The 18,866-nt window shown below is 40.0% G+C and overlaps 1 protein-coding gene across 1 annotated transcript; it reads left to right on the plus strand.

Annotated features, from left to right (window-relative positions):
* Positions 1-186: 186 nt before the first annotated feature.
* On the plus strand, positions 187-18,337 carry LOC117342991 (inactive pancreatic lipase-related protein 1-like). Its single transcript, XM_033905319.1, has 8 exons — positions 187-780; positions 905-1,133; positions 1,598-1,717; positions 7,190-7,315; positions 10,454-10,687; positions 15,684-15,798; positions 16,188-16,373; positions 17,904-18,337. Exons 1-8 carry the CDS (start codon positions 439-441, stop codon positions 17,977-17,979), a joined length of 1,428 nt encoding a protein of 475 aa, XP_033761210.1. The 5' UTR covers positions 187-438; the 3' UTR covers positions 17,980-18,337.
* The last annotated feature ends 529 nt before the right edge of the window (positions 18,338-18,866 follow it).

Raw genomic sequence — 18,866 nt, forward strand, 5'->3', positions numbered from 1 at the left:
ATCCACACACATGAACACCGGTCGGTTACATCTAGAATAGTGTAGAGGAATATCTCTTGGTAGAAAAAAAATCACTTTAATCCATTCAGTAATGAAGGAGAAAAACGAAAATATCCAAAGCTCGGGCTCAGGTCAAAAGCTCGGGCTCGGCTCGGGATACACAAATTCTCTACCACCCACTAGGATCGACCTGGTAACTAATTCCCCGTGATAGAGCGCCTAATGTTGTACAATATTTGTAAAAGAGGTCGTTATCGAAGAACTCGGACAGACATATACTTGACCTAATAATGCCAGATATGTTCTGTGAAAACAAAAGTGCGCAACAGGTGTGCATGTACAGTACAGTATTTGCCATATATCAGAAAGTCTCGGAAGTTTATTACTGTCCCGGCGGTCCGTTCGTACAGACAGCTGCGTTCAGACAACAGATTTGTTATGTTGGCGCTTGTTCTTGTTAGTTTCGTCGTGTCTGTGGCTGGACGGGACGCTCAAACACGCGACACAGAATGCCTACCAGAATTTGGCTGCTTCAGCTCGCATGGACTGGTTCCCGTCCCCCAAGAACCTAGCCAGGTCAACACGCACATGAAACTTTTTACACGCGCACACTCGCTCAGTCCGATCGTAAATTTTGACGTAGATCATTATTCCAGTCAAGTCGGTTCTTTCGCTTCTGTCTTTGATGCGTCCAAGGATACCAAAGTCGTCATTCACGGCTACCTCAACTCTGGATCCGATTCCTGGGTGGTACAGATGACTAGCGAACTTCTGAAGAAGGTAAAAATTGGGTCAGTGAATCAAATCACAATTAAACAATCACTGTATTCACAGATAATTTCAGAATACGCTTTACTATTATGGTAAGTTATCAGAGATTACAGACTCTTGCTTTATATTCCAGGGCGATTTTAACGTGATCGTGGTAGACTGGCAGAGTGGAAGTAAACAAGCGTATGGACACGCCGTTGGTAACACATACCTTGTCGGGGCAGAAGTGGCAAAGGTGCTCGCCTATCTCCATGACAACCGATCACTTCACTATGACAAAGTTCACATTATCGGACATAGTCTCGGAGCACAGATTGCCGGACACATTGGCTACCGTGTCAAGGGAATTGCTCGCATTTCTGGTACGTAAGACGTGAATATAATGTGATGTATTATTCGTCATTAAGGGTTAAAGATTGTCGGAAGGTCCATACAAGATTAAAGTCGGCAGCGTGTTTCCCAAACAAAGTTTATTTTGTCTTGTAAAAGTCAAGGTCATATTTCCATTCGCGCGATTCCATCGAGGCAAACGAGAGTGACTTGTATAACTTGGTATGACTTTTTCGCAAGTGTTCTAAAATGTATATTTTTTTCGGTAAATATGGTGTCAATGACATCAGCTATAAAAAGATGCATTATAACAAAAACGAAAGCGTTCTTAGAATCCATATGGTTATTTAATTACTACCGGGCGGTTTCATGTAAACCAAATATTTAGCAAAATAAGGTAGTATATGTGTTTAAATATTTTATATTATGCCCGATAATATGATGCCGAACGAAATGCATCAAAACTGAATCACCAGAAGTAAATTTGTCTTTGCAGGACTAGATCCGGCAGAGCCGGACTTTCGGGGCCAGCCCGCAGACCAAAGGCTTGATGCCTCGGATGCAACCTTTGTCGACATAATCCACACTGATGGGTCAGCCTTCATTGGAGTTTCGGGTACGTTATGATATACACTTCGTTTAGTCCATCTAGCATAAGACACTGCAACCGATAAATCGTTCATCTTCCATATAATGTGCGCTTTTTTTTTCAAATTCTTTGAGATTGCAGGTTGTAGAAACCTCTGGTCGACTTTTGTTGCCGAGGTTTTCCGTAGCTTGCTTATCATGTTTTGACTCAATAAAAACACAGTTTAGAATATACACATGCGTGAGACGTTCTTTTGAAATGGAAAAGTGAACATATGAATCTTATTCAATCATAGGGCTATTACACCTCCCTGTCCCGATTTTGACATTTCGACCTAAGTTCAGCTTCGTTTATAGCTTCCTAGGTTAAACCCATTCGGACTTTATCATCACTGACGAAATAGCTAACTGATTCTAACTCTGAATTTGTATCGATTAAAAATTATTGTATTTATCCGAACATAATTATGTCTATGCCTGGTCATATGCCACCAATGTCTTCACCAATGTCTATTGGTGGTCAGTAAAATGCGAACGACAGAATGAATTAGGAATAGACAAACAGGGAGGACAATATCTTATAAGGTATCGACAAACTGGGAGGACAATATGTTATAAGGTATCGACAAACAGGGAGGACAATATGTTATAAGGTATCGACAAACAGGGAGGACAATTTGTTATAAGGTATCGACAAACAGGGAGGACAATATGTTATAAGGTATCGACAAACAGGGAGGACAATATGTTATAAGGTATCGACAAACAGGGAGGACAATATGTTATAAGGTATCGACAAACAGGGAGGACAATATGTTATAAGGGATAGACAAACAGGGTGGACAATATGTTATAAGATATCGACAAACAGTGAAGACAATATGTTATAAGGTATCGACAAACAGGGAGGACAATATGTTATAAGGTATCGACAAACAGGGAGGACAATATGTTATAAGATATCGACAAACAGGGTGGACAATACGTTATAAGGTATCGACAAACAGGAAGGACAATATGTTATAAGGTATCGACAAACAGGGAAGACAATATGTTATAAGGTATCCACAAACAGGGAGGACAATATGTCGTTATAAGGTATCGACAAACAGGGAGGACAATATGTTATAAGGTATCGACAAACTGGGAGGACAATATGTTGTTATAAGGTATCGACAAACAGGGAGGACAATATGTTATAAGGTATCGAAAAACAAGGAGGACAATATGTTATAAGGTATCGACAAACTGGGAGGACAATATGTTATAAGGTATCGACAAACAGGGAGGACAATATGTTATAAGGTATCGACAAACAGGGAGGACAATATGTTATAAGGTATCGACAAACAGGGAGGACAATATGTTATAAGGTATCGACAAACAGGAAGGACAATATGTTATAAGGTATCGACAAACAGGGAGGACAATATGTTATAAGGTATCGACAAACAGGGAGGACAATATGTTATAAGGTATCCACAAACAGGGAGGACAATATGTTATAAGGTATCGACAAACAGGGAAGACAATATGTTATAAGGTATCGACAAACAGGAAGGACAATATGTTATAAGGTATCGACAAACAGGGAAGACAATATGTTATAAGGTATCGACAAAAAGGGTGGACAATACGTTATAAGGGATAGACAAACAAGGTGGACAATATGTTATAAGGTATCGACAAACAGGGAGGACAATATGTTATAAGGTATCGACAAACAGGGATGACAATATGTTGTTATAAGGTATCGACAAACAGGAGGGACAATATGTTGTTATAAGGTATCGACAAACAGGAAGGACAATATGTTATAAGGTATCGACAAACAGGAAGGACAATATGTTATAAGGTATCGACAAACTGGGAGGACAATATGTTGTTATAAGGTATCGACAAACAGGAAGGACAATATGTTATAAGGGATAGACAAACAGGGAGGACAATATGTTATAAGGTATCGACAAACAGGGAGGACAATATGTTATAAGGTATCCACAAACAGGGAGGACAATATGTTATAAGTTATCCACAAACAGGGAGGACAACATGTTATAAGGTATCGACAAACAGGGAGGACAATATGTTGTTATAAGGTATCGACAAACAGGGAGGACAATATGTTATAAGGTATCGACAAACAGGGAGGACAATAGGTTATAAGGTATCGACAAACAGGGAGGACAATTTGTTATAAGGTGTCCACAAACAGGGAGGACAATATGTTATAAGGTATCCACAAACAGGGAGGACAATATGTTATAAGGTATCCACAAACAGGGTGGACAATACGTTATAAGGGATAGACAAACAGGGTGGACAATATGTTATAAGGTATCGACAAACAGGGAGGACAATATGTTATAAGGTATCTACAAACAGGGTGGACAATACGTTATAAGGGATAGACAAACAGGGGGGACAATATGTTATAAGGTATCGACAAACAGGGAGGACAATATGTTATAAGGGGTAGACAAACAGGGTGGGCAATATGTCGTTATAAGGTATCGACAAACAGGGAGGACAATATGTTATAAGGTATCGACAAACAGGGAGGACAATTTGTTATAAGGTATCGACAAACAGGGAGGACAATATGTTATAAGGTATCGACAAACAGGGAGGACAATATGTTATAAGGTATCGACAAAAGGGAGGACAATATGTTATAAGGTATCGACAAACTGGGAGGACAATAGGTTATAAGGTATCAACAAACAGGGAGGACAATATGTTATAAGGTACCCACAAACAGGGAGGACAATATGTTATAAGGTATCGACAAACCGAGAGGACAATATGTTGTGATAAGGTATCTACAAACAGGAAAGACAATATATTGTTATATTTACATTTTCACTTCGCTCCGCCTCAATGAAACTAGTAAACTCAGAGTACTTTATTTTCCCGTTCAAGATTTTGGATCGCGTGCTTCTGTTCTGAGAGACGAATCACTCACTTGTCGGCGTGTGAATACATTCACTGAGTTTACAATGGCGATCGAGTTCTGTACCGCCTCTGACTTGAATGCAATTTCATTTTGTGAATTGTGTAACATTGTTATAAACGTATATACACACAAGTGGAAGAGCCACTTTATGTGCTAACGAAAATGTCAGTATAATGCAGACATGTAGAAAACAGGATCTGACAGAACACTGACACTCCCGATAGCACCGAACTCATGACCTATGTAGCCTAGCGTAGTAGGCCTAGCTTATCTCGAATGCCATGCTCGATACCATTTTAGTAGTCACAGAAAATAACCCTGAATTTTAACACTTTTAACAACACAAAACAGACTGGTAGCAGCAGTATGCTATATCGAGCACAGGGACATATTATTATCGTAATCTGACTCATAATGATTAATCTAAACATATGGAGGACACAATTTTCCGGCCGTCGAATACCGCCAATTTTCAAATCAATGTTTCTTTATTTACTTTCATCAGGATTCACATCCCAAAACGCCAGTGCGACAATGAAATCCAATATTTCAAGAACACCATATACATCATCAGCTAACTTGCGACTAAAATCAACATTGTTACACTTTTACACTTCTGGATATCCCGGGTTGAGACTGCATCACATACGGTCACAGGGGTTCGGCGTTAAAGTTTGAGTAACATACTAGCATCTATAAATAATCGCAAGACCAAAAATCCAACATTCATTCAAATGATAAAACGTACAAAATCGAGGCTTTAGAGAGTATATACACACTTTTTTTAATGATGCGATATTCCACTGTTGTGGTCACGTTAACCTTGTGCTCATTTTTTTAACCGAGTCCCTGTGTCTCGAGTGACCAAATCACACACATACTTTACTGTCAACACTGCATTTTAAATTCGTATTTATAAGGGTATGGCTAGGTTTTTATTATACAATATCATCAATATTTGTTATCAATGAATATTTTACCTTGAACATATCGTATTTATGTATATCAACATATTAATAATCAAAACGTGTATGGGACTATATTTGGTGTTGCCTTGGCGACGAGATAAGCTGACTGAATGCTGTTCCACTACTGTACACACATGTACGATAAGTATAACAATGCTACAAAGTGACGCACTTACGTCACTCCGGTGCGACCGAATTTTGCAATCTGGCGGCGGGGTTTTTAATTTGGTTAACGTGAATATATCAATGTTGTGCTTGCATGGATTGATGAAGGGAAGTGAACCTCGTACAAATGAAGTGAACTGCTTCGCAGTTCATGTACCTTTTGAACGAGGTTCACTTCCCTTCATCAATCCAATCAAGCAACAAAATTGACAATCAATCCTTAAAAAATGTATCTACAAACAGTGAAGACGTTATGTTGTATCTACAAACAGTGAAGACGTTATGTTGTATCTACAAAAAGTGAAGACGTTATGTTGTATCTACAAACAGTGAAGACGTTATGTTGTATGTACAAACAGTGAAGACGTTATGTTGTATCTACAAACACGGAAGACATTATGTTGTATCTACAAACAGTGAAGACGATATATTGTATGTACAAACACGGAAGACGTTATGTTGTATCTACAAACAGGGAAAACGTTATGTTTTATGTACAAACAGTGAAGACGTTATGTTGTATCTACAAACAGGGACGACGTTATGTTGTATGTACAAACAGTGAAGACGTTATGTTGTATCTACAAACACAGAAGACATTATGTTGTATCTACAAACAGTGAAGACGATATATTGTATGTACAAACACGGAAGACGTTATGTTGTATCTACAAACAGGGACGACGTTATGTTGTATGTACAAACAGTGAAGACGTTATGTTGTATCTACAAACAGTGAAGACGTTATGTTGTATGTACAAACAGTGAAGACGTTATGTTGTATCTACAAACAGTGAAGACGATATATTGTATCTACAAACACAGCAGACGTTATGTTGTATCTACAAACAGGGACGACGTTATGTTGTATGTACAAACAGTGAAGACGTTATGTTGTATCTACAAACAGTGAAGACGTTATGTTGTATCTACAAACAGTGAAGACGTTATGTTGTATTTACAAACAGTGAAGACGTTATGTTGTATGTACAAACAGTGAAGACGTTATGTTGTATCTACAAACAGTGAAGACGTTATGTTGTATTTACAAACAGTGAAGACGTTATGTTGTATCGACAAAGAGGGAAGACGTTATGTTGTGATATTGTATCAATGGGAATATGTTATTTGTATATATGATGACAGTAAAAACTTGAAGCCAATAATAAATGTACTTTCGTACAGCGAAAACTCGAAAAAGCAGTTCAAAGTTCCTGATGTAATTTTGCTTGAAAAGAATTGCTAAACGACAGAAATGTTTTCACATAAGTCAGCAATATTTCTCCTGAAAATGGAACCAGCTCCTCTAAAACTGACCACGTACATCATGCCGTACTATACGTGTGCATGGTTATATCATAACAGCGGTTGTGATCGGTGTTATCTTTACCCAACAATTTACGTGTTTTAGGCTACGGTATGATGGATGCGATCGGCCATGTTGACTTCTATCCGAATGGCGGCCAGCATCAGCCTGGATGTAACGAGAAACCCCTTACCAGCGCCATTGCCAATATTCTCCACGGGTCTGTCTCAGGTAGGCTGTATACTTTTACATCTGCCTATGTACTAAGAGCTGTTGTGAAATATCCCAAAGCATCCTCTTATAACATTCTGAATTATTTCAACAATGGTTCTATTTTATATTTCCTGTTTCGTCAATCTCTGTCCGGAATTTATCGTTTCAATAGCTACGTGTTTTCTGCCTATATGACTCCAACTATTTCTAGGTTTTGTCTCATCGGCAATTGCCTTTGATTCCATTAGTGACGATTTCGTCAGAGAGATGGAGTGGCTTTGGTCTTCCCGAAGTTATGGGACTACCTATCCTATAATGACAATCGTATATTTGTGATTAATTTCAAAAGATGGTCCCTGTCCTATTTATGCCTTAAGGATAATTCACTATTTCAAATGATCGTTACTATTGTGTAATTAAACAGAGGTAACTAGATCAGCCGTTAGTATAATAGGCATCATGGCTTACCACATCATAGCTAGCCAAGTCCTCTTAATTCACTATGTACACAGTGGTGACCGTAATATATACTACGGTCATCAAAGATGGATGCAGGCGAAATCGGTGAGTTTCGGTGTTTTACCGAATTTGCTAGTTTACGATAACGTTGAAGGTTTCTGAGGCGAGCCGTAGGAAGATTTTAACATGCTGTTTCGAAATATCATATGATATATTCTTATATATATAAAGTTGCATATTTAAGAAAATAAAACTTCACAGTTCAACTATTTTTTCTAAACAGTCATATTGCTATATGCTATACATTTGTTATATTATTCATACCCACCATTTGTATTTCAAGGAAAAAACAGAAGAACGGATCTATTTACCTAATACTTTGTACTCGGTGAACTTTCCTTCTGGATTAGTTTTGTTTACGCACGCTATTGTGTAAAAACCACCAGACTGTGGTAGCCAAAAGTGATATTAGAAAGAAAAAGTTTGAAGAGAGAGGAAGCGAAGATCGCCTTAAACGCATCATGCAGCACATACATCAAGTACATAGTAGTTGTACAACTAAACCTTTATCTAAACTAAGTTAGAATTATGGTTTCGTTATTATGTCGGTATTCTCTGTTGTTTTTCCCTCGGTTTATCGGTGTTAGTTAGCATTGTGGTTTCGTTATTATGTCGGTATTCTCTGTTGTTTTCCCTCGGTTTATCGGTGTTAGTTAGCATTGTGGTTTCGTTATTATGTCGGTATTCTCTGTTGTGTTCCCCTCGGTTTATCGGTGTTAGTTAGCATTGTGGTTTCGTTATTATGTCGGTATTCTCTGATGTTTTCCCCTCGGTTGATCGGTGTTAGTTAGAATTATGGTTTCGTTATTATGTCGGTAATCTCTGTTGTTTTCCCTCGGTTTATCAGTGTTAGTTAGCATTGTGGTTTCGTTATTATGTCGGTATTCTCTGTTGTTTTTCCCTCGGTTTGTCGGTGTTAGTTAGCATTGTGGTTTCGTCATTATGTCGGTATTCTCTGTTGTTTTTCCCTCGGTTTATCGGTGTTAGTTAGCATTGTGGTTTCGTTATTATGTCGGTATTCTCTGTTGTTTTTCCCTCGGTTGATCAGTGTTAGTTAGCATTGTGGTTTCGCTATTATGTCGGTATTCTCTGTTGTTTTTCCCTCGGTTGATCGGTGTTAGTTAGCATTGTAGTTTCGTTATTATGTCGGTATTCTCTGTTGTTTTTCCCTCGGTTGATCGGTGTTAGTTAGAATAATGGTTTCGTTATCATGTCGGTATTCTCTGTTGTTTTTCCCTCGGTTGATCGGTGTTAGTTAGCATTGTGGTTTCGTTATTATGTCGGTATTCTCTGTTGTTTTCCCCTCGGTTTATCGGTGTTAGTTAGCATTGTGGTTTCGTTATTATGTCGGTATTCTCTGTTGTTTTTCCCTCGGTTTATCGGTGTTAGTTAACATTGTGGTTTCGTTATTATGTCGGTATTCTCTGTTGTTTTTCCCTCGGTTTATCGGTGTTAGTTAGCATTGTGGTTTCGTTATTATGTCGGTATTCTCTGTTGTTTTTCCCTCGGTTGATCAGTGTTAGTTAGCATTGTGGTTTCGTTATTATGTCGGTATTCTCTGTTGTTTTCCCTCGGTTTATCGGTGTTAGTTAGCATTGTGGTTTCGTTATTATGTCGGTATTCTCTGTTGTTTTTCCCTCGGTTTATCGGTGTTAGTTAGCATTGTGGTTTCGTTATTATGTCGGTATTCTCTGTTGTTTTTCCCTCGGTTGATCGGTGTTAGTTAGCATTGTGGTTTCGTTATTATGTCGGTATTCTCTGTTGTTTTTCCCTCTGTTGATCGGTGTTAGTTAGCATTGTGGTTTCGTTATTATGTCGGTATTCTCTGTTGTTTTTCCCTCGGTTTATCGGTGTTAGTTAGCATTGTGGTTTCGTTATTATGTCGGTATTCTCTGTTGTTTTTCCCTCGGTTTATCGGTGTTAGTTAGCATTGTGGTATCGTTATTATGTCGGTATTCTCTGTTGTTTTCCCCTCGGTTTATCGGTGTTAGTTAGAATTATGGTTTCGTTATTATGTCGGTATTCTCTGTCGTTTTTCCCTCGGTTGATCGGTGTTAGTTAGCATTGTGGTTTCGTTATTATGTCGGTATTCTCCGTTGTTTTCCCCTCGGTTTATCGGTGTTAGTTAGAATTATGGTTTCGTTATTATGTCGGTATTCTCTGTCGTTTTTCCCTCGGTTGATCGGTGTTAGTTAGAATTATGGTTTCGTTATCATGTCGGTATTCTCTGTTGTTTTGATTTATCATTTTTAAGTCAAATACCGCGTATTATAGTTCGCCATAATGTAATCGTTTTATGTTTTTTAATAGAAATAAAAGTAGATCGTTGAAATAAAACCCCAAATATATTCAGAATATATCGATTTATATTATACAAATAGACATTCACAACTTGTTCTGGTTGAGTCCACACAAACATCACTAAAATCTGGATAAAGACAATAACAGGTTGTTACGTTTGCGTTTACCTACGTTTCACAAGGCAAGCTAGGCTTCATGCTTAGATATGTAACAATAGAGAAAGAATGAGTTGTTTGTAATACTAATGTAACCTCAAACCTACCACAAGCTCTTACATACTATTTTATTCAAATTGTGATAATTTAGTAAAGATAAGCAACGCCCTCTATGATTCAGGTGCCGCTAGCTCCCTTTCGTGCAGTCACTCTCGAGCAGTGAGCCTGTTTATCGAATCCATCAACTCCCCGTGCAAATTCTACGCCCATGTGTGCGCGTCTTCGTCACAGTTCGACAATGGTGCGTGTCTGGCATGTCCATCTGGCGGATGTCCAGTTATGGGATACGAGGCTTACCGGACTAGTCAGAGAGGGTCATTTTACCTAAGTACGGCCGGCTCTTCACCATACTGTGGTAAGGTATACCTAAGTACGGCCGCCTCTTCCCCATACTGTGGTAAGGTATACCTATATACGGCCGGCTCTTCGCCATACTGTGGTAAGGTATACCTAAGTACGGCCGCCTCTTCCCCATACTGTGGTAAGGTATACCTATATACGGCCGGCTCTTCGCCATACTGTGGTAAGGTATACCTAAGTACGGCCGGCTCTTCACCATACTGTGGTCAGGTATAGCTAAGTACGGCGGGCTCTTCACCATACTGTGGTAAGGTATAACTAAGTACGGCCGGCTCTTCCCCATACTGTGGTGAGGTATACCTTAGTACGGCCGGCTCTTCACCATACTGTGGTGAGGTATACCTATATACGGCCGGCTCTTCACCATACTGTGGTAAGGTATACCTAAGTACGGCCGCCTCTTCCCCATACTGTGGTAAGGTATAACTATATACGGCCGGCTCTTCACCATACTGTGGTAATGTATAACTATATACGGCCGGCTCTTCCCCATATGTGGTAAGGTATACCTAAGTACGGCCGGCTCTTCACCATACTGTGGTAAGGTATAACTAAGTACGGCCGGCTCTTCACCATACTGTGGTAATGTATACCTATATACGGCCGGCTCTTCACCATACTGTGGTGAGGTATAACTATGTACGTCCGGCTCTTCACCATACTGTGGTAAGGTATACCTATATACGGCCGGCTCTTCCCCATACTGTGGTGAGGTATAACTATGTACGGCCGGCTCTTCACCATACTGTGGTAAGGTATACCTATATACGGCCGGCTCTTCACCATACTGTGGTGAGGTATAACTATGTACGTCCGGCTCTTCACCATACTGTGGTAAGGTATACCTATATACGGCCGGCTCTTCCCCGAACTGTGGTGAGGTATAACTAAGTACGGCCGGCTCTTCACCATACTGTGGTGAGGTATAACTAAGTACGGCCGGCTTTTCACCATACTGTGGTAAGGTATAACTAAGTACGGCCGGCTCTTCACCATACTGTGGTGAGGTATACCTTAGTACGGCCGGCTCTTCACCATACTGTGGTGAGGTATACCTATGTACGGCCGGCTCTTCACCATACTGTGGTAAGGTATAACTAAGTACGGCCGGCTCTTCCCCATACTGTGGTAAGGTATACCTAAGTACGGCCGGCTCTTCACCATACTGTGGTCAGGTATAGCTAAGTACGGCGGGCTCTTCACCATACTGTGGTAAGGTATAACTAAGTACGGCCGGCTCTTCCCCATACTGTGGTGAGGTATACCTTAGTACGGCCGGCTCTTCACCATACTGTGGTGAGGTATACCTATATACGGCCGGCTCTTCACCATACTGTGGTAAGGTATACCTAAGTACGGCCGCCTCTTCCCCATACTGTGGTAAGGTATACCTATATACGGCCGGCTCTTCACCATACTGTGGTAATGTATAACTATATACGGCCGGCTCTTCCCCATATGTGGTAAGGTATACCTTAGTACGGCCGGCTCTTCACCATACTGTGGTAAGGTATAACTAAGTACGGCCGGCTCTTCACCATACTGTGGTAATGTATACCTATATACGGCCGGCTCTTCACCATACTGTGGTGAGGTATAACTATGTACGTCCGGCTCTTCACCATACTGTGGTAAGGTATACCTATATACGGCCGGCTCTTCCCCATACTGTGGTGAGGTATAACTATGTACGGCCGGCTCTTCACCATACTGTGGTAAGGTATACCTATATACGGCCGGCTCTTCACCATACTGTGGTGAGGTATAACTATGTACGTCCGGCTCTTCACCATACTGTGGTAAGGTATACCTATATACGGCCGGCTCTTCCCCGAACTGTGGTGAGGTATAACTAAGTACGGCCGGCTCTTCACCATACTGTGGTGAGGTATAACTAAGTACGGCCGGCTTTTCACCATACTGTGGTAAGGTATAACTAAGTACGGCCGGCTCTTCACCATACTGTGGTGAGGTATACCTTAGTACGGCCGGCTCTTCACCATACTGTGGTGAGGTATACCTATGTACGGCCGCCTCTTCCCCATACTGTGGTAAGGTATACCTATATACGGCCGGCTCTTCACCATACTGTGGTAATGTATAACTATATACGGCCGGCTCTTCCCCATATGTGGTAAGGTATACCTAAGTACGGCCGGCTCTTCACCATACTGTGGTGAGGTATACCTAAGTACGGCCGGCTCTTCCCCATACTGTGGTAAGGTATACCTAAGTACGGCCGGCTCTTCACCATACTGTGGTGAGGTATAACTATGTACGGCCGGCTCTTCACCATACTGTGGTAAGGTATACCTAAGTACGGCCGGCTCTTCACCATACTGTGGTAAGGTATAACTATATACGGCCGGCTCTTCACCATACTGTGGTGAGGTATACCTATGTACGGCCGCCTCTTCCCCATACTGTGGTAAGGTATACCTATATACGGCCGGCTCTTCACCATACTGTGGTAATGTATAACTATATACGGCCGGCTCTTCCCCATATGTGGTAAGGTATACCTAAGTACGGCCGGCTCTTCACCATACTGTGGTGAGGTATACCTATGTACGGCCGGCTCTTCCCCATACTGTGGTAAGGTATACCTAAGTACGGCCGGCTCTTCACCATACTGTGGTGAGGTATAACTATGTACGGCCGGCTCTTCACCATACTGTGGTAAGGTATACCTAAGTACGGCCGGCTCTTCACCATACTGTGGTCAGGTATAGCTAAGTACGGCGGGCTCTTCACCATACTGTGGTAAGGTATAACTAAGTACGGCCGGCTCTTCCCCATACTGTGGTGAGGTATACCTTAGTACGGCCGGCTCTTCACCATACTGTGGTGAGGTATACCTATATACGGCCGGCTCTTCACCATACTGTGGTAAGGTATACCTAAGTACGGCCGCCTCTTCCCCATACTGTGGTAAGGTATAACTATATACGGCCGGCTCTTCACCATACTGTGGTGAGGTATAACTATGTACGGCCGGCTCTTCCCCATACTGTGGTGAGGTATAACTATGTACGGCCGGCTCTTCACCATACTGTGGTAAGGAATACTCACTCACTCTACTGCGTGACCCTTATACGGACACCGTCTTATTCTACTGTGGTAAGTTGTACCCTAATACGGTCACCGTCTTACTCTACCTTGGTGAGTTGTACCATGATACGGTCACCGTCTTGCTATACCTAAGTATGGCCGGTTCCTCATCCTACTGTGGTAAGTTGTACCTAAGTATGGCCGGTTCCTCATCCTACTGTTGTAAGTTGTATCTAAGTATGGCCGGTTCCTCATCCTAATGTGGTAAGTTGTACCTAAGTATGGCCGGTTCTTCACCCTTCTGTGGTAAGTCGTACCTAAGTATGGCCGGTTCCTAACCCTACTGTGGTAAGTCGTACCTAAGTATGGCCGGTTCCTCATCCTACTGTGGTAAGTCGTACCTAAGTATGGCCGGTTCCTCATCCTACTGTGGTAAGTCGTACCTAAGTATGGCCGGTTCCTCATCCTACTGTGGTAAGTCGTACCTAAGTATGGCCGGTTCCGCGTCCTACCATGGTAAGTCGTACCTAAGTATGGCCGGTTCCTCAACCTACTGTGGTAAGTTATACCTAAGTATGGCCGGTTCCTCACCCTTCTGTGGTAAGTTGTACCTAAGTATGGCCGGTTCCTCAACCTACTGTGGTAAGTTGTACCTAAGTATGACCGGTTTCTGACCCTTCTCTGGTAAGTTGTACCTAAGTATGGCCGGTTCCTCATTCTACCGTGGTAAGTTGTACCTAAGTATGGCCGGTTCCTCATCCTACTGTGGTAAGTTGTACCTAAGTATGACTGGTTCCTAACCCTACTGTGGTAAGTCGTACTTAAGTATGGCCGGTTCCTCATCCTACTGTGGTAAGTTGTACCTAAGTATGGCCGGTTCCTCATCCTACTGTGGTAAGTTGTACCTAAGTATGACCGGTTTCTGACCTACTGTGGTAAGTTGTACCTAAGAATGGCCGGTTCCTCATTCTACTGTGGTAAGTTGTACCTAAGTATGGCCGGTTCCTCATCCTACTGTGGTAAGTCGTACCTAAGTATTGCAGGGTCCTCACCATAATGTGGTAAGTTGTACCTAAATATGACCGCGGTTCCTCATTCTACTGTGGTAAGTTGTACATAACACTTCGGTGTAAAACGAAATCAATCTTTGGCTAGTTGTCTGTTACATTCATCATGGGAAATGGTTAGCGAAACCTACGCACGATAAGGAATATATACTCATGACGGAGGTTTTATTCTGATATTTTAGCGGCAAGTTCACTTCATATGAGATTGTTCAGAAGACACATAAATCTCCGTAAAAACTTTAATTGAAATGCCTTAACAGTAATTGCATTATCCGACACGACATACTGCAGGGTTAAACACAATTTTTCATTCGGATTATTTTTACGGATTTATTCCAAAATCAGAACAACTGCTATCTGGGCTTGGAGAAAATTGTACATTGATGATACTCCATGATAAAAATATAATGACATAAATATACAGTGTATCTAAAATGACTGTTTATTACTTATTTCCTGTTGTTTTTTTCAAACGTGTTTTAAATCCATCAAAATACGTATCACTCAACAAACAGTATATTAACTTGAACATGTGATGCTATTTTCGTAGATCAAAATATCATGTTTGTTATAGTTTTAGTTATTCATCAATGTACACAAATTGTGTTATATTCATCCAATAAGGCATTGATGAACACAAACTGTTTTATGTCTATTGAGCGTCACAGCCCTTTGTCTTTTTACATTACTCCAATTAGGCTCGACTCACGAGAACAGGAAGATTACATCACAGAAACAACCCATATCAATATTTAATCGCACAAAGAACAGAAAGCGCATCAACCTCTAGAACAAAATCCAAAGGAAACGTGAACGGTGTTGACTTTTCCTCTGACATCTATGCCAAATTTCATGAGATATCAATTTTTGCAGCCCACGAGTATTCTGTAGAAATCCATGTGTCCTACTTCTCGGGTGTTTCATACGGAGAACTATTGGTTACACTTGTGGGTGACAATGGAAGATCCGAAGAAATAAAATTTTCACCGTAAGTCAATATCTATACTCATCATGCTTTTCTTTTTACATTATCAGCGTGCGAATGGATACATATTCCAGCATGCCACTTTTTCAGTCTTTATATATAATAGATTCACGAATATGATTTTTCTTCCAGAAGCTCTTTTCGAAATTATCCATCATTAAAGACAGGCGTGATATTCAAAGTTACGTTTAAGTGTTGTACGACGGCCATCAAATATTTCCTGTCACATCATGTCATTTGTAAAGTTCCGTATGTCTTAAAATGCCTTAAAATATCATATATAAAAGACCAGAAGTTAAAATGTGTCCTCCTGTACCCATGGTATAGAGGGGCAGATCTAAACATATTATGGGATGCCATGTTTTAATACATATATTTATATCTATATTTAGCCGTAACGAGTATTTCCGTTCTGGTAAAGTGGAGAATCATGTCATCGGCACTAACATTGATATAGGTCAAGTGACGTCATTGCGCGTGAAGTATGACGAACCTAACAGGGACCCCCATACACATCATACCGCGCATACCATCAAGCTGCATAGCATCATCGTACAGTCGGCAGACAGCCATAACCAGTATGTACATTTAACTTGATCATATTAAACATAGTAATCCACGTAACAGGACCTTAGATATGACAGTTTTGTAAAGAAAATGTGGATTTTTGACAGTAAACCTTAATATCTTACATATATAATACTTTCACTCTTTTTCTGCGATGTTTGGGTCAAGTGAAAGAATGAATCAACGAGAGATATACAAGCATATGGAAATAGTCCTACCAAACATATACCAGTTTCTGATGTTTTCTTGAAACAGTCCTACCAACCATATACCAGTTTCTGATGTTTTCTTGAAACAGTTCTACCAAACATATACCAGTTTCTGATGTTTTCTTGAAAATGGTCATACCAAACATATACCAGGTTCTGATGTTTTCTTGATATAGTCCTACCAAACATATACCAGTTTCTGATGTTTCCTTGAAACAGTTCTACCAAACATATACCAGTTTCTGATGTTTTCTTGAAATAGTCATACCAAACATATACCAGTTTCTGATGTTTTCTTGAAACAGTTCTACCAAACATATACCAGTTTCTGATGTTTTCTTGAAATAGTCATACCAAACATATACATTGTACCAGTTTCTGATGTTTTCTTGAAACAGTCCTACCAAACATATACCAGTTTCTGATGTTTTCTTGAAACAGTTCTACCAAACATATACCAGTTTCTGATGTTTTCTTGAAACAGTTCTACCAAACATATACCAGTTTCTGATGTTTTCTTGAAACAGTTCTACCAAACATATACCAGTTTCTGATGTTTTCTTGAAACAGTTCTACCAAACATATACCAGTTTCTGATGTTTTCTTGAAACAGTTCTACCAAACATATACCAGTTTCTGATGTTTTCTTGAAACAGTTCTACCAAACATATACCAGTTTCTGATGTTTTCTTGAAATAGTCCTACCAAACATATACCAGTTTCTGATGTTTTCTTGAAACAGTTCTACCAAACATATACCAGGTTCTGATGTTTTCTTGAAACAGTTCTACCAAACATATACCAGTTTCTGATGTTTTCTTGAAATAGTCCTACCAAACATATACCAGTTTCTGATGTTTTCTTGAAACAGTTCTACCAAACATATACCAGTTTCTGATGTTTTCTTGAAACAGTTCTACCAAACATATACCAGTTTCTGATGTTTTCTTGAAATAGTCCTACCAAACATATACCAGTTTCTGATGTTTTCTTGAAACAGTTCTACCAAACATATACCAGGTTCTGATGTTTTCTTGAAACAGTTCTACCAAACATATACATTGTACCAGTTTCTGATGTTTTCTTGAAACAGTCCTACCAAACATATACCAGTTTCTGATGTTTTCTTGAAACAGTTCTACCAAACATATACCAGTTTCTGATGTTTTCTTGAAATGGTCATACCAACCATATACCAGGTTTTTCTTGCAAAATTGAACTATGTTGGAACGATAGGCATCCGAGTGTTTTGTGGATAAGCGTTGATTACACAACAAATGTGTAAAGCAAAATGTGTACAACAATTATAAACAAGTTTGTTTATCCTGCTAGGGTGAAGTTTTGTGGACACGAAAATGGTATACACTCAGACGGCACAATTACCTTGTCCTCTCATTGGGGCTGTTAAGAGACCGGAAGTCCACTCTATCATCGGGGAAATGTGATTACTTCACACCTGACTTCATACTGATTTTTATACATCAACATTATTGGATGTAAATTGAATATTGTCCTATTTTGTTTAAAATATTGCTATTTGATCATTATATAATTGTTGTGATAATTTTCTTAATCATGCATTGTTTAATAGTCCGGTTGCCAAACCCCGATTTCTCTCTTAACCTTGCATTTTCGTCCACATAATGTATTTTAGTGATTTTTGCATGTTGGAGGGGTGCTGATCCCAGAACTGCTTGGTGCCACTCTGGCACCCTTGAGCATTTTGAAATATTCAAGATGGCCGCCAAGATGGCTGAAAAATCTAAAAATGGATATAGGTTAATCATTTATTACTCTAGAGTTACATTGTTTGTGTCTATACTGGGGTTTTTAGGGTCATAGATATCACTAAAATCATGTAAAATACAATGCAGTAATCAATTCTTTAATTCAATCTAAAATAGCCTCCATAATGGCCTCCGAAACCTCAAAATTGCAATAAGTCATGCATTGTTTCCTTAAAATGGTTATTGGTGTTTATGTTTTGATATGGAGATTGCTTCATAGTAACACATGTACAATCACAATCAAAATATTGTTCAGTATGAATGGAAATTAGGTTATGATTAAATGTTATGCCAGGTATTGATTATATTATATGCGACCCATAGAAGCCCTTCCATATGCAGTGCTCTAAAGCATACTTGGAGGTCAGCATGTGAAGCGTCACCAACCTGGATTGTGGAATGAAATGTGGTTAGACATGTTTATCATTACATTCATGCGGTATGGCAATGGTCCTCGATGACTTGCGGAATAATTGTTAACCAATCTGCTCTTAAACGATGGGCACCG

This window comes from Pecten maximus, chromosome 14 (genome assembly GCF_902652985.1).
Source record: "Pecten maximus chromosome 14, xPecMax1.1, whole genome shotgun sequence".
Taxonomy (NCBI): Eukaryota; Metazoa; Mollusca; class Bivalvia; order Pectinida; family Pectinidae; genus Pecten; species Pecten maximus.

Coding starts and splice junctions, on each gene's coding strand:
- LOC117342991 (XM_033905319.1), top strand. CDS start 439: ATGTTGGCGCTTGTTCTTGTTAGTTTCGTCGTGTCTGTGGCTGGACGG. Junction 781..904: donor CTAGCGAACTTCTGAAGAAG/GTAAAAATTGGG, acceptor TTTATATTCCAG/GGCGATTTTAACGTGATCGT. Junction 1,718..7,189: donor AGCCTTCATTGGAGTTTCGG/GTACGTTATGAT, acceptor TACGTGTTTTAG/GCTACGGTATGATGGATGCG.